The following is a 26,520-nucleotide window of genomic DNA, read 5'->3' on the forward strand; positions in this document are numbered from 1 at the left end:
ACTTAAGTCAATGTGCACATTATCTAACAGATGCAAGGATCTAGTGCGAGTGTAAGAATGAGGTTGTCGATGAGCTTTCGAAAGATCGCATGAATTGCATGGTAATTCAAGAGGTAATACAACTTTTGATAAGGACAATGGTAAACCCAAAACAGCTTCTCCCCTAATCATTTGCTTTAAATAAGTAAAGTTCGGGTGACCTAGTTTGTGATGTAAAAGTTGCAAAGATTCAGTTGTGGTGTCGGTAATTGCCGAAGAACTTGGAGATGTACGCACGGCATTGAGTTGTAATAGCATTGAAGTTGGATGAACACGTCCGGTTAAGGCAATTTTTCCATGACGTTCGATAATGAAAGAACTGTTGTCCTTCAGAGTGGTGATCCATCTGTCATGTAATAGTCTTCCACCCGCGATTAGGTTTTGTTTGAGTGTGGGGACAAAAAGGCAATCGGTGAGAGTTGTCAAGTCACCCGTAGGACCCATGATAGTCACGTTGCCTTGGCCTTTAATCTTGAGCGTAGACGTTCCTCCTGCCAATCCTACCCGTTCATTTGAGGTATCAAGTAGTTTGAAGTGGTTCAAATCGAAGAATTTTTGAGACTTGAACATATGGTGAGTAGTTCCACTGTCAACAATACCAAAATGATCGTTGTCAATATTCGCATCAGGATCAACTATGAACACTGCGCTAGCACTAGCTTGGAATTCAGATCTTTCCAAAGCTTCTTGGAGAGAAGACAAAGATGGTACAGCAGAATCGGTCGTTATTAAGGAGGTTGATGGTGAAGTGGATGAAATTTGCTTTGAGTTAGGCTTTGGAGGACGATCGATCCATTCACCTTTAGCTTTCTTGGCTTCAACCCATGCATTGTACTTATCGATGTTCTTTGGATTTCTTAAGCAATCGGCCGAGGTGTGCGACATCGATACGCATTTGGCTGGTGAACATCTAGTTTGAACAAAATTTTGACGCCTTCTCATTGGACTTGCTGCACTTGCCTCGATGACGGTAGTTCGTTGAGGTCGAAGCATAGCTCGGTTTGCAATTCGGACTTTCAACGCCGTTACAACTGAATGGTATTCAAAAGTGTCGCTGTCGGCTATGTCCTCAGCTACTTTCATCCAATCAGCATTCAATGACATGAGTAATTGCTGTCCTAGTTCCACTGATCCTATCTTTCCTCCTGAGTTCATATAAGCGATATATGCCTTGTGAAACTCGTCCATATGAAGAGGAAGGGAACTTTCTCCTTGGATAAGATTGAAAAGGGATCGGCAAAGGAGCATTTGGTGAGCAGATGTTCGTGGAGAGTGGTGATCTCTTATCTTTACCCATAGAGCGCTTGGAGTAGGAGAAACATCAGGACCGAGTTCAGTTTTGACTGTCATCATTGGTTCGAATCGATTTTTATTTGTCTGATCCATTTTAGAGATCATCCAAGTCATTAGGCATTCACGGACTACTTCGTTATATAGTCTGATGTCTTCGTCAATACCATTTTCATCTTTATCCGATAAGAGGAAAGGATGAAAACGTAGAGACTTGATGCCATTTCTAATATCGGTTGACCAAGTTAGGTAGTTTGTGTCGTTCAAGATATCAGAGATAACTATCTTGGACAGCGTATTGACAACCGAAGCCGCTATTTGATGGTCCTTACCACCAAATAGATTAGATGGAGTGGTGGTTGTGATGGTGGTAGTTGGTGGGATTGAGGAGGTCATGTCTGGAAATAGACTTTCGAGTAGAAAAGTTTCTTCTCCAACAGAACCAATTTCAGAAGCTGATTGGTAGGCTTCGTCGTTTGGTAAAGCAGATGACGATGATGAGTTACTGGGAGATTGAGTGTTCAATAATTGATCGCTGGGTAGATTGTCTTCTTCGTTCATTCAATTGATTTGTTTTGATCGAAACTAGACTCTCTCGCTACCATGTAAATGTCTAAGAAGACGGTTGACCTGATAACAGCAGTGTGTACGTGAGCACTCTTCTCCAAACCAAAGGTATGCAGACCTTGGTACTAACCTAGTTAATGGAGGAAATTGTTAAAGTGAGAAATGAAAAGGGTTTAATGAGCAATGTGCTCAAATAGTGATCTAAGCGAAATTGTTAAAGTGAGAAATGAAAAGGGTTTAATGAGCAATGTGCTCGAATAGTGATCTAAGCGGATTTCTCTTTCCGAAAGATAGAATTGTATTTCTTAGCTAACCTGATAACAGCAGTGCGTACGTGAGCACTCTTCTCCAAACCAAAGGTATGCAGACCTTGGTACTAACCTAACAAGATAAATAAGAAGAAAAAGAAATGAAAAGTGAATAACACGTTTGTAGTTAGGTATAAGTGAAAAAGGAAAATATTCAAGAGATAGGTACCTAGTTGATGGAGGAAATTGTTAAAGTGAGAAATGAAAAGGGTTTAATGAGCAATGTGCTCGAATAGTGATCTAAGCGGATTCTAGTGGTGTTATAACGTTAGTAATTCTACGTAATGTGAAAGGTATGAAATGACTCACTCTCTTTCCGAAAGATGGGAAAGAGAGAAAAAGAGAAAAGGGGCAAACAAAAACAACAGCACATATATCAATAACAATGAGAAGGAAATTCATTGGGATTGATGTACATCTTAGTCAAGTTGGGGTGATCTCATAATATCCAATCACAGACGAGAAAAAGTGAGAACGAAACATATCCAAAACAACACTTGTCACAACTACATTAGCAAAAACTGCATTCACCTCTACCTTGTCTTGATTGTATTTCGACAATCTTTTCTTTTGATTTTGACTTTCAATCAATATGACTTTTACTTTTACTTTTCTATTCATGTAGACAACGTGTACTGGCTCATCATTTGTCAATCAAAAGACATTGCAAGCCGACTCAGAGGAAGAGAACAATAAAGTCCAGCCACGAGGTGGCCGCTGAGGTAATGTTGAATCACAAGTAGATTCACTGCTAGCATGTTATGGCAAGCCTTTTCACCGGGTTCAGACTGAAAACCAGAAGGGTGATGTAAAGCATAATTCCATTACTTTGTTTCACATCCAAAAAATAAAACTAACATTGATGTTTTCCCTTCCTGAACTTTAGGATGTTACTAAAGCTCCACTTAGTTATCCATGCAGCTGGTGTGCGGATGACCCCAAGAAACCAATCATAGTCTGTGTTAGTCTCAGTAATCTAACCACCAAGCTGAAGACTCATCGCGATGGTCAAACTCAGGATGGCTGGTCACAGAGTGGATGTCCAGGTCGAGACCAAGCGTGCGCAGGGCTGTGACCCGGCCTTGAAGGTTCAGGGCCGGCCCCGGGGTTTTGCCCGACCCTGAGTAGACCCGAAGGCCTCCAGAAAGTGCTCAGGGCCAACCAGGGCACACCCTGACCTCATTATAGGTGCTAAAACCAGCCAATACATTGATTATTTTGTTTTTTATTGCAAGTTTATGTGTGTGTGATGGTTTGTAGAAGCTATATGAGCCCACATCAAAATTCAAAAGAGCTGCAGGAGGAATTTTAGAAAGACAGATTTTGTCAACACAGCAAAAGTACAGCGGGCCTTGAGCGGCCCAGCCCCGCCTGAGGCGCCCGCAGGGCTTTTGTGACCTCAATCACGTCACCGCCAACATTTTTGATTCGCATGTGTATATGCCAGTACACATAGCCTCTATACCGGCGATGGAAAATCACATTTTTCCAAGGCGTTATGATGATCATGTGATTTTATATTGCACATTGACAAAGCAACTAAATTTGTCTTGTGATTTCAAGTTGCGGGGTTGAAAGCGATAAAAATGAGTTGCGATGATGAATCACAAGGTAAGCTCAGCGATTCAAGCCCAATGCGATTAAACATCGCTCATGTGGCGACGCGATGCAAAGCCCTGAGCGATTCAATTGTTTGAATCACATCACCATTGAGCAATACAAAAATTTGCTCGTTTTGATGAGACACGATACATTCCTTTAAATCACATCATTGTGAGCGATAGAAATGTAGATCAGAGTTGCTTCTTCTTTGAATTTGATGGGCTTGTTTAAAACGTTTATTTATGGACAACTTGAATGCTCATATAGAAATTGATGGATGAAAACAAATCTGATCAATCATGATTTACATACTTCTTTTGTTAGAGTAAGAACGAGTGCAGACAAGGCCAAGGAGCAATTCTCATCATTTTGGGAACAAAATGAGAAAAGAAAACCAAGATTCACTTTATGTAGGTGATATCATATGATTCAATTAATCGATTGTGAGTGAGATTGTTATGAATCACTTCAAAAAGTTGAGAAGATAATGGTGTAGGGTGCATGAATTTGAAAATAAACCGGGTATCAATTGATGTTGTGCTTGAATAACTTGAGAATATCAATCAACTTCGTAAATTTGAAAGGACTCCCGTGTATGGGCCCCAGGTGGCTGACCACCTCTAGTGCCCCAAATTGGAACAAAGGGGTACCAAAAGCTGGGACTTCAGCCAGTCAGCTGTGAAGTTGATGTATTGATGAAACTGAGGTTGAAAGTATCTTGAAAGTTAACATACCAACCAAATCTTCAGATTGCCAGTGCACTCAAACACCACCACCGCAGTCAGTACATAAACAACACTAAAGGACAACAACCCCCATCAGCAGCAGCAGCAGCAGCAGGAACCACATCGGTTCTTGAAAGCAAATATGTCAAATAACTCATGTATCACCAAATTTCCTACTTCACATTCTGGAGCACGCTCTCAAAGATCTCGAACTACTACCAACAATCAACCAAATCGACCTAGGCCTCCAATCAGGATGCAATCAACTTAACTTGCATCAACTTCAACTAGTAGCGGAGGAGGCGGTAGTGGTCTTTTACTCAGGCTAATTCAATCCGAATACTTCAACGTTTATTTGGCTATTTGTTAGTTAGGATATTTTACTTGCAATTTTATCATATCATGATTGAAAAGATGGCCTGATGAGCTTTTATTTGAACATCAATTTCATTTCTTATGATCTAGCCTCAAGAATTACCCCAAGTCAATTGGTATAACTTATCATCTTATCGACAGGCTAAATAAATTTCCAGAGAAGGGTATCAAGTTTTATTGGCTTCAGATTTGGTAGCTATCATCATAATTGGACTCAATAAATGATGATTTAAGTCTGACCTATGAATTCTTTCATCATGATCATTAGTCATCTTTTGATGAGCCATCCGACTCAGAGCTTTGCATTGGAGAGCTTCTTAATCAAAAAATGCCACGATTCAACTGATTTGGTGATAAAGGTAAAGCTTACTTTAACCTTTAAATGGCTTTTAGTCGAGCAAAAGGATTCAATCATTGATGTCATATCTTTTCAATAGACTTTATGGTATCTTCAATCGTCCCTTTCAGACCTCTCAGCTGCTCCAAACACTTGATCATTTGCAATATGTCATCGCGCGTTTCACAAAGTTGAATCTATCAATTTGTCCAACCCTTTACTCAAGCTTCTCACTCATCAACGACAAGAAGACCTGCGGATCATAAGCATACGGACAGGTAAATCCAATACAATGATCAACATTTACAGCACCTCTGAAAAGAGTGATCATGGTTATCAATCACCCTCGTCTTCCATTCATAATTCAGGAACATCCCCGATTGACTACACGCCGGGAGCTCCCTCAACACACACACCTATGACTCTGTCAATCTCAATCTCAAGCTCTTCAGCTGGCACACCTTTATCAGTCGCATTGTCATCAGACTCACAAACAAATCCGTTGTCCCCGTCTCGTTCTTCTGGATCCTTTGCTCAAGAAGCCTCGGAACCCGTACCTCCTCTTTCAGAGCCATCCGTCCTCATCGCGCCCCCGGCAAAGGACTTTTCCCTGGGACAAGCAAGTTGAGATTGATTGAAGATGTAATACATGATGAATTGAACTTCGGACCTAGTCGGCCTAACCTCCAGATGAATGGAGATCGACTGCAGCCCCATGCCCTACACCCCACTTCTCTTCTTGTACTCGCATTCCACTCGCCTCCTCACAATCGGTTCCATCCTTGCCTAATGCCTTAGCAAAGTCAAAGTCAGATATTCCATTCGGAACCGATCAACACAACTTTCATCACATCAATCAACCCAATCCAGACGCACAAAATTAGAATACTCTTATCTCTTCCCTAGTGATCAACCCAAGCTCGATTCCTTCCGATGTATTGGATCAGGTTTTGAAATCGCAATCCATGAGATCTCAACTAGACTTGATCACTAGTCTCTAAAGTGTTAAAGGTCAATGAAACCTGTGCTTTTGAAGTTGATATACACACATCAAAGAGTGTTAACAAAGTTGTAGGGAATGTTTTGATCTACTCTGATAATGGTTTTTGCTTCTAAACAGATGCATTCAAATTGCAACAGGTCTGATTTTAAGTCCCAACAAGGAACCAACAAATTGAGACTTTGATAAAAAAACAAGACATTCATCATGATATCAAAGTTCTAATGAGTAGTGTACCATGCATAAGTTGTGATAAAAATGATGACATTTGAGAACTGATAGACTTGCAAGACAAGGATCAAGAAAGACAACTACAGTAAATGCTTGTCAAATCATATTTTTCACCATCAACACCCCTAAGCAATTCTTCTTCCTCTGCAAGATCAACATCCCTTTTTTGCTTGTTATTCTTAGCAAATTTGTATTTGAAGACAAAGTTTGGGATAGGCACAAGATACATGGGGTGGGTGACAAGGTAATATTGAATTGTTGAACTTGTTCTTCAGTGTGACCAGAAACTTGATCAGTCTTCCAGAGCTTGTATGTGAACTAGAATGGTTTGTATTATCAGCTGAGGCCTTCTTCTGAAATTTAAGCTACACCATTTGGAGATCTCCAACTTTCTTGAGGCTAGTCTGTGGCTTTACCTGAGAACAAAAGTTGTATCAGCCACTGCACAGGGAGAAATTGACCATGTACATCCATATGATCTGGCACAAGGTAAGCTTTGATTTTTTCAACTGTACTGGCTCTGACATTTTGAGCTCCTAACACAAATGTTCTAAGAAGTCTTTCAATTCATCACATATTGTAACACAGTAGTGTTTGTGATTTGAAGCAGCAGCACGCCAACTGGATAGAAACTATGTATATAGGTAGAGAGGCCTGTACTGGTACATAGAGGTTCAAAAAGAATAGGATCAACTCTGAGGAGTTTTGTATAAAATACATATGTCAACAATATTCATTTCACTCTTGTGTCCAACATCATCTACAATTATAAATCTGAGGAGCAAATTTTCAAATGGGAGAGACATGTGGAGTTATATGTATTTGTCTGCACATGTCATATATTTCATATGATGATATCATTACAAAGTGATAATTTTAGCAGAAAGATTGCACCCACCATGAAGACTTCTTTGGGAAATTGTAATATACATCAAACATCCTGCCATATGCATAGCACAAGAAAATTGTGCTGGACAATGAAGACATGCATGATTATAAATATCTCCATACAGTTCATAAGGTTTATGTTATGTTACATTCTTAGAGTGAGAATCATGGTGGAAAATACAAGCCCATACTCAAGTATTTTCCATAAGATTTGAGAAAATTATTAAAGATCACATCTTTGTGGGTCCAAATGGGGAAAATATGAAGAACAGGAGAGACAGATGTGTTTATGAATCTTCTGACACATGCCATAGGCTTCAAGAAGTTCTTGTGATGATAGATTAAGAAACACCTAAGGCAGCAGAAAAAATGAGCTCATATGGAAGCATGATCTTGGACCATGTACAAGTAAAAGAGTTACCAAAAATTTCATCCATTTTACTCAAGACAAGCACATCTTGTGCTGTCACTCCTTTGAGTAAAATGGATGAGATTTTTAACAAATTTTTCAATTCTTGGCAATTATGCTGAAGAAGGGGGTCATTTCTTCCATTAGTGGCGGGGATTCCTGAATGTTTTATCAAAAGAAGCCTGTGGCATATGTGAGAAATTGTATAAATACATACATGTCTGTGCTGTTTTCAGTACAATTTCAGCACTTTGCTACTGACATAGAAAAGTCCTGAGGCAACAGGAAGAGAGCTAAAAATCTGAAAAAATATGCACCTTGTTCCTAGATGTTGGGGCGTCATGATGAGTATTTTTTTGTATTTTACACGCAGATATTGGTTTATGTACTAACAATAAACACTGAAAATCATCAAAAACTCACATGTAACAATACCTGAAATTTGGGTCATGAGTATGAAGACAATATTTTGTGGTCTAAAAACTTCAGTAACTTTTGCAATTCTGCTCCAAATAACTCGATTTTTGGTTCATTAAAAAGCTGAACTATTCTCCTTCACCTTCATAATGTTAGTAAGGTGCTATCTAGTCATTTAAACACTCTACATATGTTCAAACAGTTCTGCATGAATAGCTCTGTAGGATCCTTTTTAGACCAGCTACAGATGTGATGTCTCAATGAAAAATGTAGAGGAAAGGCTCACCTTTTTAATGCACTTCAAATCGAGTGATTTGATTCAGAACTGCAGAAGTTATTGATGTTTGAAGATTCCAAAATCCTGTCTTCAAAGTCAAGGGCCAAATTTCAGGTATTGTTACAGGTGGGTTTTTGATGATTCTCAGCCTTTATTGTTAGTACATTAACCAATATCTGTGTGTAAAATACAAAAAAATACTTGTCATGACGCCCCAACATCTAGGAACAAGGTGCATATTTTTTCAGAGTTTTAGCTCTCTTCCTGTTGCCTCAGGACTTTTCTATGTCAGTAGTTTTCTTTACCGCCCGGTAAAGATGACATTTTGTGTAGTGATACATGTCTGTGCTGTTTTCAGTACAATTTCAGCACTTTGCTATGCATAAGACAAGATTATTGATACCTTTTACACTTGTTGTTGAGGATCATTCACGGTGAGCTCTTTCCACCAGGATTAGGCCTTTCTGATGGTACCAGAACATTTAACCTATGACCTATGTGGATATATGTAGAGACAAATTTGGTTCTCTGTTCAGTGCATCTGCCTCTCAGGCTTCAAATTTTGTATGATGGTGGATACAAGAGATTGATGGATCTGATGAACATGTACATTGGTTACGCAAGCTTCTTCAAGTGATCACATAAATCTACATTCATCTGGATCCAAGCAAAGGTTTATTGTTACCTAAGTATAGGTATTTTCACAACCTAGGACATTGCTGCTTCAAATTACAAATTACACTTAACTATATATGATCAATCAACACATTTAAAAAACCTGTTAATTTATAGCTCAAGATCTTAGTGCCACAAATGTCACTTCTCCAAATTATCCAGTTTACACCAAGATGTTGAACTGGAGTAGCAATTGTGCAATGTTTTTTTGAGGTCATTTTTTCATTGCATCAGGAAAGGAGCTTGGTTCTTTTGCAATTCATGAGTGTTGTTTTTTCTCATATTTAAAATTCACAACTTAGAACACACAAAACCCCAATCACTCTACAAAATACAGTGCTTCATTGAAATATTCCTTTTGCATATCAATCCCTGTATCAATTGGTAACTCATCAACATCCCCATCAGTATTCACAGCACCATCATCAAGTGATGAAATAAATTAAAACAATATATCATCTTCTTGAGCTCCCATGTGAATATCCACCAAAGACTGTAACACCCGGGTTCAATGAAATTACATACTTTTATATACATTGGTTGGATCTTGAGGATTTGATTTCTCCAGTTGGATTTCAGCTCACAATTTCTGTATGGGGGTGGTGGTTTTAAAAACCTCTCCCAACCCCCACATTCCAATCTGATACATGTACTAGCTCTGTAGTCCTGTTTACTAGCCCTGAAACTTGACCTACCTTACTAAGTGAACCAAATGTTGAATGCTCCACCAAGGAAAGGCTGATAAGACCTGCTGATTTGTTGTTATTGTTGTACACTCAAAGTCCATGTGAATGATGATAGAACAAGTTATGTGATTTGATTGATCACCTTGCAACCCTCCTTACTTCTCATCCTATTTGGTGGACTTGATCACATGCTTGAATGAAGTAGGAGATCTGAAGCATTCAATGCTGAGTGTCAGCATCAATCATGAAGAGACTGTCATGCCAGAAAGGGTGATTGGAATTGGCTTCTAGAAGCGCAGGTTTGGCAATGTTTGTAGGTCGAATCAACGTGCAAAGCTGGTTAAATAAGCTGCTAACATTTTCTGATGTGACCTGCATCAAAAATCTGTGAAATAAAAAAAACCAAGTTCAAATATTGATTCCAAGTGTGAGTAAGGTAAATTGATGTACCAATGATTGAATACCTTCCATCCTTTTGCTTATCTTGATGGTGCTCTGTGGATGTGTGGGAAAAGTAGGTTGTTGTCTTTCAATGTGACCAAGAAGTGGGTGTTGACATTTATGACAGTGAGTGAACTTCAAAGTGCTGAGCACGCTGGGATGTCCCTATATACACTTATGAGGACTTGTCAGGTATTGCAAGCACAATGTTACAGACACTCAGTGTGTACACAATTGTGATTCCACTTGTTGGCAAGTGGACTCAGTCTCCACCAATCTTTGTGGCTGAAACTGGTAGCTGAACCAAGCAATGTCTATCAGAAGAATATTTCATTGAGCTTTGGGTTCCCAATCATGAGGTGCACTTATCCTGTTTCCATTTATTCAGAACTTCAGGGTTTTGACTTACCAATCAAATCAAATCATATCATCATATACAAGTTATACAAGTTAAACCCAAACCTGGTTTTCCTAAAACCGGACAAAACCCCTACCTGAGCCCTAAAACACCACATCTTGAGCTCCCACTAAGTACCTACAACTCAACATCTCATCAAAAGCATTTGGAACGTCATATTCATTTCAATATCAAAGAATAGTGTTTTGAAAATGATCAACTGAAAGAAATCAATTATGAATCATTCAGATCCCATTGGTTTTATTAGCAAACATCACATCATAAAAAACAATCACATCAAATCGGACGGAATTCTCATCTAGTTTAAATGCATTGGGTTGGATGATATTCAATTGAACCACATCAAATAGGATTGGATTGAGTAAGACACCAAATCAGCAAGTTTATTTGAGAGGATTATACCATGATCCTTTTCAATTCAACAGCTGACTCAATGCCATCCCTTGTTTGTATCTTGGTCTTATTCAAAGATATCACAAAAAGGTAGCAAAGCAATCATTCATTTCAAAGTCCAATCAAAGATCCACTCAGATCCACCTCTACTTCCAGTACAACTTCAACTTGAACATCAATCATCAACTATCATGAAGAACTCACTTTGAATCTAATCACAGATACTCATTCAAAACATCTTAATACAATCTTTAATTTAAACATTGGACATAAAATTGATTCCCAAGATCTCTGGATCATTATCAAGATTAGGACAAGGAACGGGATTGATGAGGAGAATCATGAAATCACCAAATTTATTAAAGTATCCAGATGGATCACAATTCAATGTACAAGAATGAATGGAAATATTAATCAAGTGAGAGGAAGTTGATAGAGTGGCACAAAAATTATGTCAAGAAATATTGAAGTTAGATGACTTCAAATACTTGAGCTGTTGAAGTTTTGATGTCAATGTCAATTGAGCCTGGTGACACAAAAGCAGCTTGAAAGGTACACACATGGATTTGATCACAACTTTGTTTTTCAAGATCATTGTTACACAAGAAATGAAACACTGATAGTCAAACATTGTTATTGCAAATCAAATATTGAATATCCAACTTTTCAATCAATGTATTGCTCATGCTAAACCTACAGCTTCTCCTATGGCTCATCTCTAGCTTTCTCAGTTGGCCAATAGTTCAGGATCTTCACTGAAATTTGTAGATATAAAAAATATCATGCTGATATGAAGAGATTATGATTCACCATCCTTTCCGCACTCAATGGCAAGCTTTTTGGAAGCCAAGGAAGGGATTCATGAATTCTCATACAGGTAATCAAGAGGCTTTACAGTATATGACATAGCGTGGCAGTTTTTACACCCACACAAATTTGAGAATAACATTGGCTTGGTGACCTGATTTTCAATCCATCAACCTGGTCATGACAACCTGTGCACAGCTGTTTGCACACTAAAATGAAATATTATATTATCATATGGAAGTATATTGAGTTTCAGTTTGATCATTAAGAACATGCTTGAGAAATTTTCATAAGGCAAAGGTGTTCCAATGACCTTGGCTGTATCATCACTTTATTTCAGTTTCAAATTGTCTTCTGAGGCTGTCATAAAGTTAAACCTCTGCAAATCCACAATCAGCCATTTCGGATAGGGCTTGGGTTTAACTAAGCTGTCACAGGCCAAATTTCAGACTAATGCATAATAGAATAATGCATAGCATTTTTGCGGAAAAGTACAGATGTTGGTGGGCTTGATTCAGGTTGAACTCCACCCCCAATTGCCGGGTTCTGAGGTGCCTGTGAGCAAGATTTCTCTTCAAACATCAGAACAGAGCCCGGACCAAAAAAAGCCAATTTTTTTAATCACAGATCCAGAACGGCCCCCAGACCAACCCCATGGGAGTCCTTGGGTAGCCATGGGATTATTGGAAAATCCCCAGTAATCCCTTGGTACCCAGGGACTCCCATCAAATATACAGAATCAATTCTTTTCTTTAGTGCGTGCCTGATTATGGCGGATGAAAATGGTTTGTGCAAGTCATTGGAGTACCGGTAATAAACCCAGGTGATCTTGTCTATCGATTTGAGCATTTCTGGGTTCTCATCTGTAAGATACCGGAGAAAGGCTGGTGAGTTGAGTTGAAGGGAAGTAGGTATCCAATAGACAATGATTGAAAATATCTTCTGTTTGAGCCAAAGGATGGGTTGACCGGGTCAACCCACCTCTCACCGGTCAACAAGGCAATCTCAGATTTGTTTTGTTCAGTAGATTGTCTCCTTAACTCTCCAATATGCTTGTTGATAAATACAGCATGGATTGCAACAGGAACCTTGGGGCACACAGTGTGTAGTGCGGTGTTGATGCGTTTGACCAGATCAAGAGGATTGGTATCAATCTTGGCGTGAGATTTTTGGTTCATTTGCTGGAGAATCAAGGCTGGTACCTTGACTCTGAGCAGACAAGATTGCAGGATTGGGGTTTGGCTTCTATGTTTGGGGGGAAGCACAGAAGAATCAGGGGAATTTTTCTGGGAATCTCAGCATGATAATCTCACTGAGAACCTCATGATACAGCAACCTTGTATAAGCATACTGTAAGAATATTTACACAACTTAAACATAACCGAACACAATATGTATTTGGGTCAGAAACCACAACTGGGGTATGCCCAATCCATGTCACAGCCTCTATGCAGACCCCTTGTTTCAAGCAAGAATTTTTTCAGCATCTTGTTTTGTCATATATTCCACCAACACATAAAAAGAGTTTGCAAGGTAATCAATCCCTATTTGATAACCTCTCTATAACTCATTTAACTCAAAAAGGGACCAATTTAATTGTCTTGGTCTACATTGATTTGAGATTTCAACTGTGATTGCTGAATTGCGACCTAAACTGATCAATGTTCAAGCTGATGTCAGACTAGTACAGTGTGTAAAGTCATCATCATGGAAATTTTAAGAGCAAAAGATCTGATTTTGCTCTCAAGAACTTGATTTTAGTTCCTAGTTGATCTACAAGGAAAACACCAAGTCGCAAATGCAGACCAATCAACAACAGAACCTCCAGCAGAACTTTTGGCAAGGCTACTTGAGTTCTGGAATGAATTAACATCACATTCAGAGACTACACCCTCAACATCCCCACATTTAATTCTACTTATATCACATGGTGCAGCACTTCAAACTTCAATTTAATCAGGATTAAAGTTGTCCTATGAATTTGATTCATCCATACCTCAACATATCATGTTGGGAAGTTGTTTAATTACTGATGTTGAACTTTTACCAAGTAAATTAGTTACCAGAGCTGGTGATGTAGAGTATTTGGATACAGTTGAATCATAGGAGATTCAAGTAAAGGGTACATGAAGTGGATGATATTTTATCAAAGACTAGCTACACGGAAGTTGGGTTGATCTCAAGTTCCCATATAGAGGATTCAAAACATCATAGATAGCTTTTTTCATCTTCAACTTTGAGGTCAGGATTTTTCCTCTAGCTTGATTTTAATCAGAGTGTTATCAGGGGATTCCCCAATCCTTGGGTCTACCGGGTTTGGGGCCTGTACCCTGTGCTGCAACTGCTGTAAAGGGTTGGGATGTGATTGATGGAATGAGTTTCATGGCTTTGAGAAGCCAAGCTTCCATGGCATGGAGGTCTAAGTGGGTTACTTGAATTGGTGATGGTGGTAAAGGCAATTTGGCTAGTTGAAGGCAGAAGCCTGAGAGCTTGAGGGCGTTCTGGAAACCCGCTCGGTTACATTTGGAGGTAGTGGTTTGACTCTTGGACTTTGAACTGACGCTTTTGAGCTAGCGGTTGAGTTCTGCAAGGATAGCCTTTAGATTTTTTGGCAAGAGGGGGTGTCAATAAGCAGGCTTATTGGCAGGTAACTCAGCACTTATAAGACTAATTATTTCAAAAGATATATTATCAAAATTATAACAAATAATCAAAAACAATAGGAACTATTCAACTCAAACTTCAAATGTGTGGATATTACTAACCAAAAGTGTTTGAACTTGAATGGGTTTAAATTCAATTGGAATTCACACTCACACCCCACACCTTTTTTGTGGCCCTGGCCATGGTCATGGCCCTAGTAACAGCATAGCAGCCCTTATGAACATTGAATGTCATTATGCTCATGTTCAATTGCTGGCGGACCACTCAGATCCACCTGCACTTGTGTTTTGAGTAATTCTTGGAATACTCTCAGAAAAACTTGTTGTCCCAACTTATGCATTTGTGCAGGTTTGAGTGTATTTCAATTCATCCCATAAATCAAAAGATTATTTCCAAGATTATACTCAATTCCAAAGAAGTATTTGAAATCAAGTTCAAAACTTTATTCATATATTCATATTTGAAATGAGTGTCTGATTTTATTCTTCTTGGATTTGCATGATCTATCAAAATTTCTCTGTAACTACTTATTTGCATGTATCATTCATAAAGAGTCAGTTCTGTTACAGGTTTTCACTGCTTTGTTCTTCACTCTTTAGATTGCTGATATCCATGCTTTGTTTTTGTAATTTCCTTCAGTTTTAAGCTTGGTAGGATTAGATTGTTTTGTATGAGAAAAGTTAAGTCACTCAAGATACATTTGATTAGAAATTTGAAGCAATTTTAACCAAATGTTCAATCTTAGATATGGGTGATAACTATCTCTGTTAATGCTTCCCAAAAAAATCTAGATTGGCTCATTGGTCACTTTTTTTCTGTGACATGTTGAAGAACCTCCATCCATTTTAGCGTCATTAATGGATCTATTATATGATAAATTAATTTTGAATTAGCAATTTGTCAACTTAATCCTGCTAAAAGATTTAATTGATCAAGTTGGAAAGACTTATTGCAGCTTATTTAAATTTGTTGATAGTTTATACAGATGTAAACCACTTAAAAAGCAGTTTTGGGTCAGTAAGTCATTATCAACGCTCTTGAAATTACTATACTTTTGAATTGAATGACTGATAAGGCAATTTGTTTTTAGGAGGGCTACAATTATGAGAAGTGAAAAACAACTATCAGCTCATTCAGAACAAGTTGGACAACATATGTCAGGTTTACCTACTCTTGATCCCCCTACTTGTACTGTTTTGGTTTTTGGTTATCCAAATGTTGCTCAATTGAGTTTTATCAATAAGGTGACTTTTGCAGACTTAGATGTATAACCGTATGGTTTCACTATCCTCAGACTCATCTCAAAGACCCCAACATGTATTGGTAAGTCATGATCACCGGTGGTCATGATAGCAGTTCTGGAATTCTACACCTATCATAACAAGAGAGAGGAAAGTGTACTCATGATATTCACTGTTTTAATCGTTTAAAATAGGGATTATTTGGGATCCCATCCAGAATCACTTTATGAATTTGTGAGGGTCTTCACTGACCTAGGAACTCCTGATGGTAAGCAAAAACCCATCTTGTTTGCTCAGCAATCTTGAATTATCTTTCTCAAATCCTTGTTCATTGTTTTTTGCTCTGTATATAGGTTTTGTCAATATGGATGCATGGGCAGGACATTCTTATCAATGGGTAAAAGCTGATGGTCAGGAAATTATCTTGACAATCTAAACTTTGCTGAAATGTTTTACATTTTTCTAAAAAGGAACTTAGGTATATGTCAAGATTGTGGCTATAAGTCAACAAGGTGTTCATAACTTAACAGCCTCCGCTGCCACACACATCCCGGGCACAAATCCTGATTATGCAACCCAGGTGAGTTAAGGCTCTATACACTGGGACTTGAAAATATCATATATACCCCATCTCATTTTCATTAACTAGGATCTATACCAATGTATTGATCAGGGTCAGTTTCCATTGTGGAAACTTTTGGCACAAGTTTTGACTCCAGCTGAGGCTGAAAAATTCAAATACAATGTTCTTGATGTGACAAGTTGAGTGGTTTTATTTGAATGAATTTACACCACCAAGATAGGTTTAAACGGATCCTGTTATACTTTAGAGGAATGGCCCATTGATATGGTTCCGCCACATGAGATTGGAGAATTTGTTCTCAATCAAGTGCGTGGATTAAGATTTCATTTTCTTGACCAGAAGATATATAGCTAAATCACTCAATTTTCTTGTTCTTGTTACGCTCTTGATATCTTAGAATCCAGAAATCTATTTTGCAGAGGTGAGTTAGTGTTACATCAAGATTATACCAACTTTGAAACTCAACAATGGTTATGATCATTAACATTTTGTAGATTGAGCAAGTTGCTTTTTCACCTTCAAACCTTGGGGATGGTTGAGAACCAAGTGCGGACCCAGTACTTCAAGCCAGACTCTTTGCATATCCTGATGCCCAGGTAAGCTGATTAAACATAGTTGAATTTACTTCAAAGCTTTGAACTCACTCATTGCTGTTATACGGTTGTTCTGAAAGAGATATTGCCTTGGTACCAACTTCAACCAAATTCCAATCAATTGTCCAATGAATCCAGTTGGCGAGTATCTCCAAGAATTTACTATTGTAATCACAATCCACTGATTGCTTGCAATCTTTTTGCTTATCACATAATTTTGATTGAATAGCCAACTTTCAACGTAATGGACAAGCTTCTTATTTAGAAAATCAAGGATCAAGAGCCAATTATCTTTCAAGTTTTCAAAGTATCAATCTTCCACCTAGTCTATATGATGTTTCAAATCACACTGTATGGGTAGGTGTTGCGGTAAGATCAATGAGTCAGGTTTGTCATTTCATGACATGTTTTTGAAAGATATGAGGTAGAATATAGCTCTAACTTCACAATACCTCGCCCGAAAAAAACAATCAGGTAACAGAAATTGACTTTGAACAACCTCGCCACTTTTTAAGTACTCTGAGCGAAGAACAGAAAAATCATTTTATCAGGTAAGAATCAAAATCCCATCCTAATCCAATCCCCAATCACTTGAATTCAATCGAATCTAAGGTAGAACATCAAAACTAATCTATCTTTTCATCTACATCAGCAATGCGGCTTCCAGTTTATCAAAAGTTACCAATCCACATGTGAAATCTGATGTCTTGGAAGTCTTTTCTAGACTTGATGAAAACTTGAGCAAGTTGATCTCTCAAAACATTCAGACATCTACTTGAGCTTGTTGAGAGCTTATCTCTCAATTGGTTGAATAAGACCTAGAAGTTGTTCAAATCGGATGAAGTTGAGTGTTATTCTTGTTTATCTTTTTGTATCATCGATCTTCTCAATGTTTTCCATGATTTTATGTCCTGTGATATACACATTCAGAATATAACCAGGTGCTTGTGAAAGTTCTGGTAAGAAAGAAGATAAGGCAGTTTGATGGAGAGAAATAATAACAACCGACAAAAGAGGGTATTCTACATATGGATCTGAAGAGCTCAACACTCGCGTCATGGTGTAAGAAAAGATGTATCACTAATACTGCTTGAAGTAAATTGCGTCTATACGCGTCATGACAATGTGCATAAGTGATCACTTTGTGATCCCACTTATATCAACACATCTGGGTGTCTAGTTCTGTACAAGCAATTGAAGTATCAATAATGAACTTGCCTGGAGTGATAAACCAGAAGGAGGTCCATGGCTGCTGTAAGCAGTGCGATTTGTGCGGTGGTTGGTGTATTGCTACTACTAGTCTCCGAACAACGTCGAAATCGCTGCGCTACGCACAGCAATATGAAGGGTCGTAGATAGTGGTATGATCTACCACTATCTTGAACATCCGCTACGCACCACTATCACGAACAACCCGCTATGTCTTTTATGTAGGGGTGCGCATCAGCCACTATGGGGCACTACGATATAGACTCACTAGCGCTATCATAGCGCACATGCAAAAATTTTTAATATGAACATCAAATATTATTAAAAGGCATTTAAAAAATAAGTGACAAACATATACAAGAACCATTAAACAATTGAGTAAGAGAGTAGAGAAATAGAAAAAAAAGAGAAGAAATAACTTGTATTAAAGATAGTCATGAAGTAGAAGGCAATTTAAATGATCGAGATATAAGAAAAAAAAAGAAAAGTGAGACTTGAAAAGTGAGATCGGGAGTGAGTGTAGGAAAAGAAAAAAGGAAAACTTTGACTTAAAGAGAGTAATTAACTTGAAGGTAAACTAAAAGATATGATGATTAAGAAAAGGAAAAAATAATTGAGATATCAAGTCATCGCTTCTCCATGTTCTCCACCAAGGTAAGAGCCTCAGAGAACTCGCCAGGAACCTTTATCCCAGCCTTGAGCCACTCCCGAGACGAAGCACATCGCTCAATGGTACGGCTAGTCATAGCCGATCAATCGGACCCGCACACGTCAGCTGCACCTGAAAAGATCCTTTCACAAGAACAGGTTGTTCCAGAACAACCCATAAAGTCACGAGCCATGAGGGCAAGGACAGGAAATGCGCCACAATTATCCTAAAGCATAAGACACAGTCAGAAATTTTGAAGTTAAAGATAAGATGATGAAGAAAGAATATGTACCTTCCACCACGACAAAAGTGTGCCACAGGTAAGAGGAAATTTTCCTGATATGTAACCTTCAAGTTCTTGTTTGGTATCACCGTTAGGTCCAGATGCCATAGAAGCAAATACATTGTATTCGTCATCAGTGACAGTATTATCTTGCTGGACAGTGGTGATTGTTGTGACCGGATGACTAGCTTGATATTGAATTGAATAAGAATCCAGATGTTGTTTGACAATTCTTTGGATGCGAGTGACATGTGATGGATGATGAAGTTCAAAGAACTTCATCCTGAGTCGAGGGTTCAGGACGGTAGCGACTACAATAGCATCACATTCAAGAGCTTCTGACTCGTAAGAATCAAGGCGACTGATCATGCTTGACGTCAATTTTTGAAGGCTGGCGTATGGAGTATAAGAATTGAGTTTTTGAAGGGATGTCCTGACACGGTGATAGTCGAGTAAAATTATAGCTGCTGTGGAATGATTGCCCTCGATCCTCGAGGTAGCTAACACAATAACCTAGTCAAGACATCAGGGATCAGTAAATGAATATAAGGTGGAAGGATCGAGAGAGATATCAAAGTACTCACTTCCATAACCTCATTCAAAGCAGATGCACATAGCCATTCGCTTTTTGAGATTGATAATTCCTCAAAATAACCCTCCTCGTCATTTGCTAACATCTGATTTATAACCTGTAAATAAAGTGATTTCTTAGTGATCTTCAAACCGACTGAGCTCAAAGAAAGGAAGTCTTACCTCGGCTCCATCTACCATGATTGATCGGCTCTGGTGCAAGCCATTCCATTTGCTGGACTCACCAAGGATAGGACAACGCAAAGTCCTACCCAGCTCCTTAGCACGGTTGCGGAATTCCAGACGTCGAGATGGACGGCGAGCAATCAGTCGGCTTACTCGATCGATCTGCAGAGATTGAAATCAGTATTGAGATGAAGAAAGTTGGTAAGAGTGTGAAGAGAGAGCTTACCTTCTTGATTGCTTGAATCACTAGGTCAGGTCGGCTTCTTGAACTAGGTAAGGCAGCAGGGTCTGGGAATTGAGATACTTGGTCATTGTGGTCACCGTCACTGTCAGATTCACAGTCGCGAGTGCCATTGCCAGATTCGCTAGCGTCCGAATCTTCAGTTTCATTGTCTTCTTCAACTTGCATTGCATCAGTTTCATCGTTAAGAGTGATGGAAGGGGTGGGAACGTTGAAAAGAGGCTGGGTGGTTGGCTTGGTGTGGCCGGGATCAAGACCGATCGAGGCTAGACCGTGCTTAACAAGCAGGGCTAGCTTGTGAGCATAGCAGCGAATCTGCATACGTCCTGCTGGCCAGTCGACACTCGGGGTAGCCTCTTGAAACATCCGCTGTAATTCATAAGCAAGGGTGCGGTTGTTTGATCCCGAATCGGTAGTTTGGGCTAACATGTAGATAAACAAAGCCAATCAGGTTTAAGTTTGAAGATGATAATGGAAAAAGATAAAAAAAACTTATCTTATCATGTAGACCATGCTTGATGAGGAATCGGGCCACTGGTCGTGCAAGTAGGACACCGGCGTGGTTCCACGCGGCCAGCTTTAGACTAAGATGGAATGTCTGGAACTCCCACTTATCGTCAATGAATGTTACATTCATTCCAATAAAGGCATACCAGCTCCGACGGGTGGTCCAGCCATCGTGAATCAGGCAGAACTTGCTTGAATTGTTCTAGATGATGACCAAGAGATAAAGAAAAGAAAAGGAGGGAAAAGAACAAAAAGAATCATAAAGTCAAAAGATAGAAACATAGGCAAAAGTTTGATCAAGAAGAAGATTTACCTTGATAGTTTCCAGAACCGTCTGTTGCAATCCCGAGTAAAGACGCTTGGCAGCGTTTGCTGCCCATACTGCCGATCGAAGGGCTGCCGACACGTTTGCCAATCGGAAAGCTGCTCGTAAAGAGCAGTCTTGGAATCGAGCCCATGGTAATGCTTGACGAATCACCCAGATGACACACATCAAGTTGAGAAGATCGACACTAAACTTGTCCTTAGAAATAAAATGATCAAGAGTTCCTGATTTGTTTGCCTGCACCAATCTCTGCAGCTCCTCCCACGACGGTGGAAGATCCAAACCGGCCGCTATGGCATCCGACCGCCTGGGGCAAGCGGGTCGACCTTTGCTTCCATCCCAATGCCCGTACAGGTTGTAGTAGCTAGTCAAACCCTTGAGGAATCGACCACGGCACCACCGACACCTATAAAGCCGTGGATCACCAGACGTCTGAAGAACATATATTAGTATCTAAACTCAAAACAAAAACAAAAACAAAAACAAAAACAGACTAACCTGGCCATTAGGATAGATCGGAGGGTGAAAGTACTTGAGTAGTTCTTGAACCCGAGCCAGGTGTGAAGCCCTGATACCAGTCCTGGGTCTCCTCGGAATGATCTCGTCTCCAGAATCTTGATCAATATCTACGCAGTCAGGAACTGTCTCGTCCTATAAATGGAAAATTATAATATTTATCAATTAATCATTGAAAGCGATTGTTGAGAACAAAGGAAAGTAAAAGATTAAACAGCTTACTTTTTTTCTCTTCTTTGTCACCTTTTTTTCGGTCTGACACTTTCGTTTTCCGGTTGAAGGCGATTGAAGGTCCAATAGATCGTCCTCATCTTCAGGGACAGCAAGAAAGAGCTGATCAATCGGGCCAAACAGAGAGCTGGAATGTGAGGGACCGGGAGTCGGAGATGCCACCTGAAGAGATCGTCGAGCGTCGAGCAAAGCAAAGACGAAGCCAGGAGATGGTCTAACTGGTGTCCTTGGCCGGAGTGATCGCCCTGAAGGCAACTGGGTTGGGGCAGTAGACGGGTCGGCAGAGCCAGATTGATCCGAGAGTTTGATCGAATCAGTCGATCTGGTTTGCTCTGAGAGGTTGATGGGACCATGACGACACAGTAGCAGTGTAATCAGAAAAATTTGAGATGCAGTTGTATGGTTCAGTTGAAGATAATTAGGATGGAAAAGAGATAGATAGAATGTAATTGGATGGGAAAATGTGGTCCAACGATGAAACTGGAATCGGTGGCAAGAGGAGAAAGGTCAGTGAATTGATCAAACAGCTTTTATACTCGTCGATTGGTACTTACATGTAATCCTACAAGTGACACCAAGTGACACTCAGACCCAATCTTGTCATTGCTACTCTTGATAACTTTCGCCCAAATGGTGGAGAATTGAAGGTAAAAACGGTGAGGGTGGGGTGGTGGAATGAGGTGATTGAAGACTTGTTGAAGGGTGGATCGGGTGTAAGTTGAAAAATAAGGGTACTCAAGGGGTAAATGGTCTGGGGCGGAGGGCATGGACATATACAGGTTCGGGCGTGGAGGGCATGTGTAGTATATGTAGTATATTACAGGTCATAGCGCTCGCTATGTGTACCGCTATGCATGTGGACATGTTACATACAAGCTCGAGCGTTGCACATGACCCACTACAGGAAATTTTGGTTTCCAGATAGGGCTGTGCGATGTCCACTATGAAAAGACCCCCTATTTTTAGCGGAAGTCCCGCAGCGCTTTCGCAGCGCTTCCGCTATATGATGCGGTGTGATTTCGACGTTGCTCCGAATGGGTGTGGTTTGTTAACAAGAGTAGAGAGGGCTGCAGCTTGGCAAGCTATACAGTGTAAGGTTAGGAGATGAAGTCAGCTTCATAGCGATTCTCTCAGAGATGGAGGAATCGTGGCAGTCGTGCAGCCTACATAGATGTTGTCAAGAAGGTCGCAGAGGGTAGCTTGTTGCTGGAAATGGAGTGTAGGAAGCTGATCAGTTTGAACGGAACCTACTTGATTACATATTACGGGTTCTAACAAGGGGTATCAGATTCAGTCATAAGTCCCATGAAGTACCATGGGGCTGGTGAATGAAGCAAATGTGGGAGCGGGGACTGGAAACAGTCGTCCTGCTTCATATATATGTAGATAGATATATAGATATGTAGATGTGTCTTCAAAGTAGTCAAGCACCATTCTACATTTGTATCGCTCACAATGATGTGATTTAAAGGAATGTATCGCGTCTCATCAAACCGAGCAAATTTTTGTATCGCTCAATGGTGATGTGATTCAAACAATTGAATCGCTCAGGGCTTTGCATCACGTCGCCACATGAGCGATGTTTAGTCGCATTGGGCTTGAATCGCTGAGCTTACCTTGCAATTCATCATTGCAACTCATTTTTATCGCTTTCAACCTCGCAACTTGAAATCGCAAGACAAATTTAATCGCTTTGTCAACATGCAATATAAAATCGCATGTTTATCATAATGCCTTGGAAAAATGTGATTTTCCATTGCCGGTATAAAGGCTATGTACAGTGGCATATACACATGCGAAGTAAAAATGTTGGTGGTGCGTGTGTCAGGGCACGTACCGTGTGCCCACTGCGGATGCTGAAGACGAAGAAGCCAAAGACACTGCTGCTTATATGCCAGATGATGCCGCTGTTCCAACACATTGTCGCGAGGCAAACAAGCTGGACAAGGTGCTAGCAAAGGTGATTACTTTTCATTTTCTTCAATGTTTGTTCACTGATGCTTATATATTCCATCTTTGTCCACTAGGTTGACTTTGTTCTGCAACACATTACCAGATCCGCCCCTTGGCGAAAAAAATTCAAACATATTACAAAGAGTATGGGGCTTCAATTGGAAGCGCTTATTGCCGCTTATGGTATAAGATGGAATATCAGGTACATTAGTTGAGATAAAGCCTGGAAAGCACAAGACGTAAGTGGAAACAACATACCGTTTTTAACAAGTTGGATAACTGACTAGGGAAAGAGCACCAGGTCATCAATCAGCTACTGAAGGATGATATTGCTTGTGTTCATGCAAAAAATTGTCGCCCTTGCAAGAATGGAAAGCCACATGGATATCTCCATGAATTGACAATTACACCCTTGGAATGGGCCCAAGTTAGAAACCTCAACGCAGAACTCAAGGTATGTTTTAATCATTTACATAAATGAACATCATTGTCCTTATTATCATTGTCATTTGCAGCAATTCCTTGATGCCACCAAGAGGATGGAAGGCCGGAAGCCCACGGGAGCTATAGTGATAGCCAAATACGTAGAACTCCGCAAAAAACTGCAAGAGTGTGTGACCAAACTTGATATACACAATGCCCTTTACCCGATGATAGGTGCCAAGCTTGAGAAAACTCAAAGCGTGCTGACAGAAGCACTGAACTGCAAGACTTTGGTAATGGCTTGCATGCTACATCCAGCTTTTTGCTTACAATTTTTTCATACATTCTTTGATAAGACTTCAACAATCTCAATTCAGGCAGAGGCCAAATTTACTGAAGAATTCAGGAAATATCAGTCAAAAACCAAACGCAAGGAACCCCTCACCAGTCAGACTGCCCAATCCACAGATTCAACTTCAAAAGTGTTGGTCTATGCCATTTACAGCGATGATGAAGACAACAACATGGGGGACGATAACCAACTGACCGACTACCTCCAAGGTAGAGACCAAATGAAATACTCAGATTACAACATCTCGGATCCAAACTTGGTGTTGGCATGGTAGGCGGTAAGCTGATTTACTTGCTTTATTACGTTTTGTCTCACACTTATTGCTAATCAATAACTCTAGGTTCATTGTAACCGATACCCCATCATTGCTTGGATGGCACAAGACTACCTCTCCTGCTTGGGTTCCTCTGATGAGCCCGAGAGATGTTTCAGCATCGCAGGTGATGTCTGCACAGCAGATTGTGGAAGGCTTGTTCCCATTGCCATTGAGAGGAATGTGTCAACTTCACTTTGGGCAAGTGAAGGTGTCTCATTAGGTAAAGGTTTTTTCAAATTGATGGAAGCATCACTGCCAGCATATTAACCTTGGATTGGGAAATCTGAGGCGTTCTCAGATCTGAAACCTCGGACAGAAGCTATCCGAGGTTTTGATCCGAGGTAATTTTGGGCGCATAATGATACCTTGGACAGAAACCTCGGATAAGATCTGTTCAAGGATTTGCATCCGACAATACCTCGGATCTCCCGATCCGAGGCATCTATGTTGGTGGTGCATCCAAGATTGACAAGTACAAGGAGATTGTTAAGGATCATTATATGCAAGGAGCTGCTATCAATGTGAAGTAGATTAATGTTTATTTCATTTCTGACTCTATTTCTTCATTTCTTGTGATTATACCCGCTGTGACCATTACAGTAGCGCAGCAATCACTTTCACAAGCTACGCTGCTAGGAGTGCCCTCAAACAGAAACGAACAAGTGTTACGTTGTGAGCCAAAGCGTACCTCTGAGGAGCTGCGCTGCTCTGACCTTGAGAACCCTGAAACACATTTCAGCTGCGCTGACATGCTTCTTGCACAAAGCGTAGTGGAGCGTAGCTGGTCCAACATTGGTTCAGCTCACACTCAGCCATGTTTGAGGTATGTCACAAGGGCTGGGAGGTCTTGAGATTGATATCCATTTTCTATTTGACTTACCATTGAATCCAAAAAATATCAGGAATTCACTCTTTCTGCCTTAGTCTCTTTGACTCTCTACCTTTTGTATCATAATCTACACCTGGTGAAATTTGTTGAAGTGTTGCCTTTTGAACAAATTAATATTTTGCCAATGACCCAAGAGACTCAGAGTCCCAAACATCAATTATCAACCAGCCAGACAAACAAAACATAGTTTAATTCCATCTGCTTATAAAATGCTTCAACATTCAAAATTGACTGACAAAATAAATGTGACCACCATCAAAGATCACCTGATTGGGCCTGGCTTGGTGAAGCTGAGCTCAAAGTTGGGTCGGGCTTTAACGGATATAGTGGCTCCACAAAACAGCCGGGACAGGTCCGAGGCTTGAGCGAGGAGTCTCGGACCTGTACCGCAGCAAGGGGCTGGACGAGGGAATCTTGTTTACTTAAAGCATGAAGTCCTTCACCGATTTTTCTATCCGCAACGCCACGAGATCAAAGGTTTGTTATCATCAATCGTTAAGGAGAATCAACTGCCCTCAACAACCCACATATAAGCATTGCTCAGTAACGACTGTAACGACCAATCCGCCCGCTACAGCTCCTGCAAGTCGTGGAACGTGAATGATTTAATACCGTGCTTCACGAATCACCATACCTTTTGTGATCAGAATGTGGCTCAGCGGAAAGCCACTTGAGACAAGAACCAGGGTGATCATTTGCGCATACTCTGATGATAAGACTTGGACAAAATCTGAAATGATGATGCGCAGATTCAAGACTGGCTCAATTATGGTTTTGAAGTAGTGACAGGCTAGATGAAGTTAAATGATAAATCCAGTCTATGTTTTGTCAGAGATTCTGAAGTGGGACAATTCAAATCCGGATCTTGAGCAGTTGGTTATATATTGTAGCTCGACTCACTCTC

At 40.0% G+C, this 26,520-nt stretch overlaps 2 protein-coding genes across 2 annotated transcripts; both read left to right on the forward strand.

Moving 5' to 3' along the window:
• Positions 1–4,401: 4,401 nt before the first annotated feature.
• MELLADRAFT_84658 (uncharacterized protein) lies at positions 4,402–4,802 on the forward strand (the record flags this gene model as incomplete). Its single annotated transcript, XM_007408008.1, has 2 exons — positions 4,402–4,452; positions 4,611–4,802. 2 exons carry the CDS (start codon positions 4,402–4,404, stop codon positions 4,800–4,802), a joined length of 243 nt encoding a protein of 80 aa, XP_007408070.1.
• Positions 4,803–15,837: 11,035 nt separating this feature from the next.
• Positions 15,838–16,803, forward strand: MELLADRAFT_34897 (uncharacterized protein; the record flags this gene model as incomplete). Its single annotated transcript, XM_007408009.1, has 7 exons — positions 15,838–15,872; positions 15,985–16,058; positions 16,144–16,187; positions 16,269–16,370; positions 16,440–16,551; positions 16,621–16,679; positions 16,771–16,803. Coding segments are annotated over 7 exons (459 nt in total), but the record flags the coding sequence as incomplete, so codon positions are not given.
• Positions 16,804–26,520: the final 9,717 nt, after the last annotated feature.

The sequence above is a fragment of the Melampsora larici-populina genome, assembly GCF_000204055.1.
Source record: "Melampsora larici-populina 98AG31 unplaced genomic scaffold MELLAscaffold_11, whole genome shotgun sequence".
NCBI classification, from domain to species: Eukaryota; Fungi; Basidiomycota; class Pucciniomycetes; order Pucciniales; family Melampsoraceae; genus Melampsora; species Melampsora laricis-populina.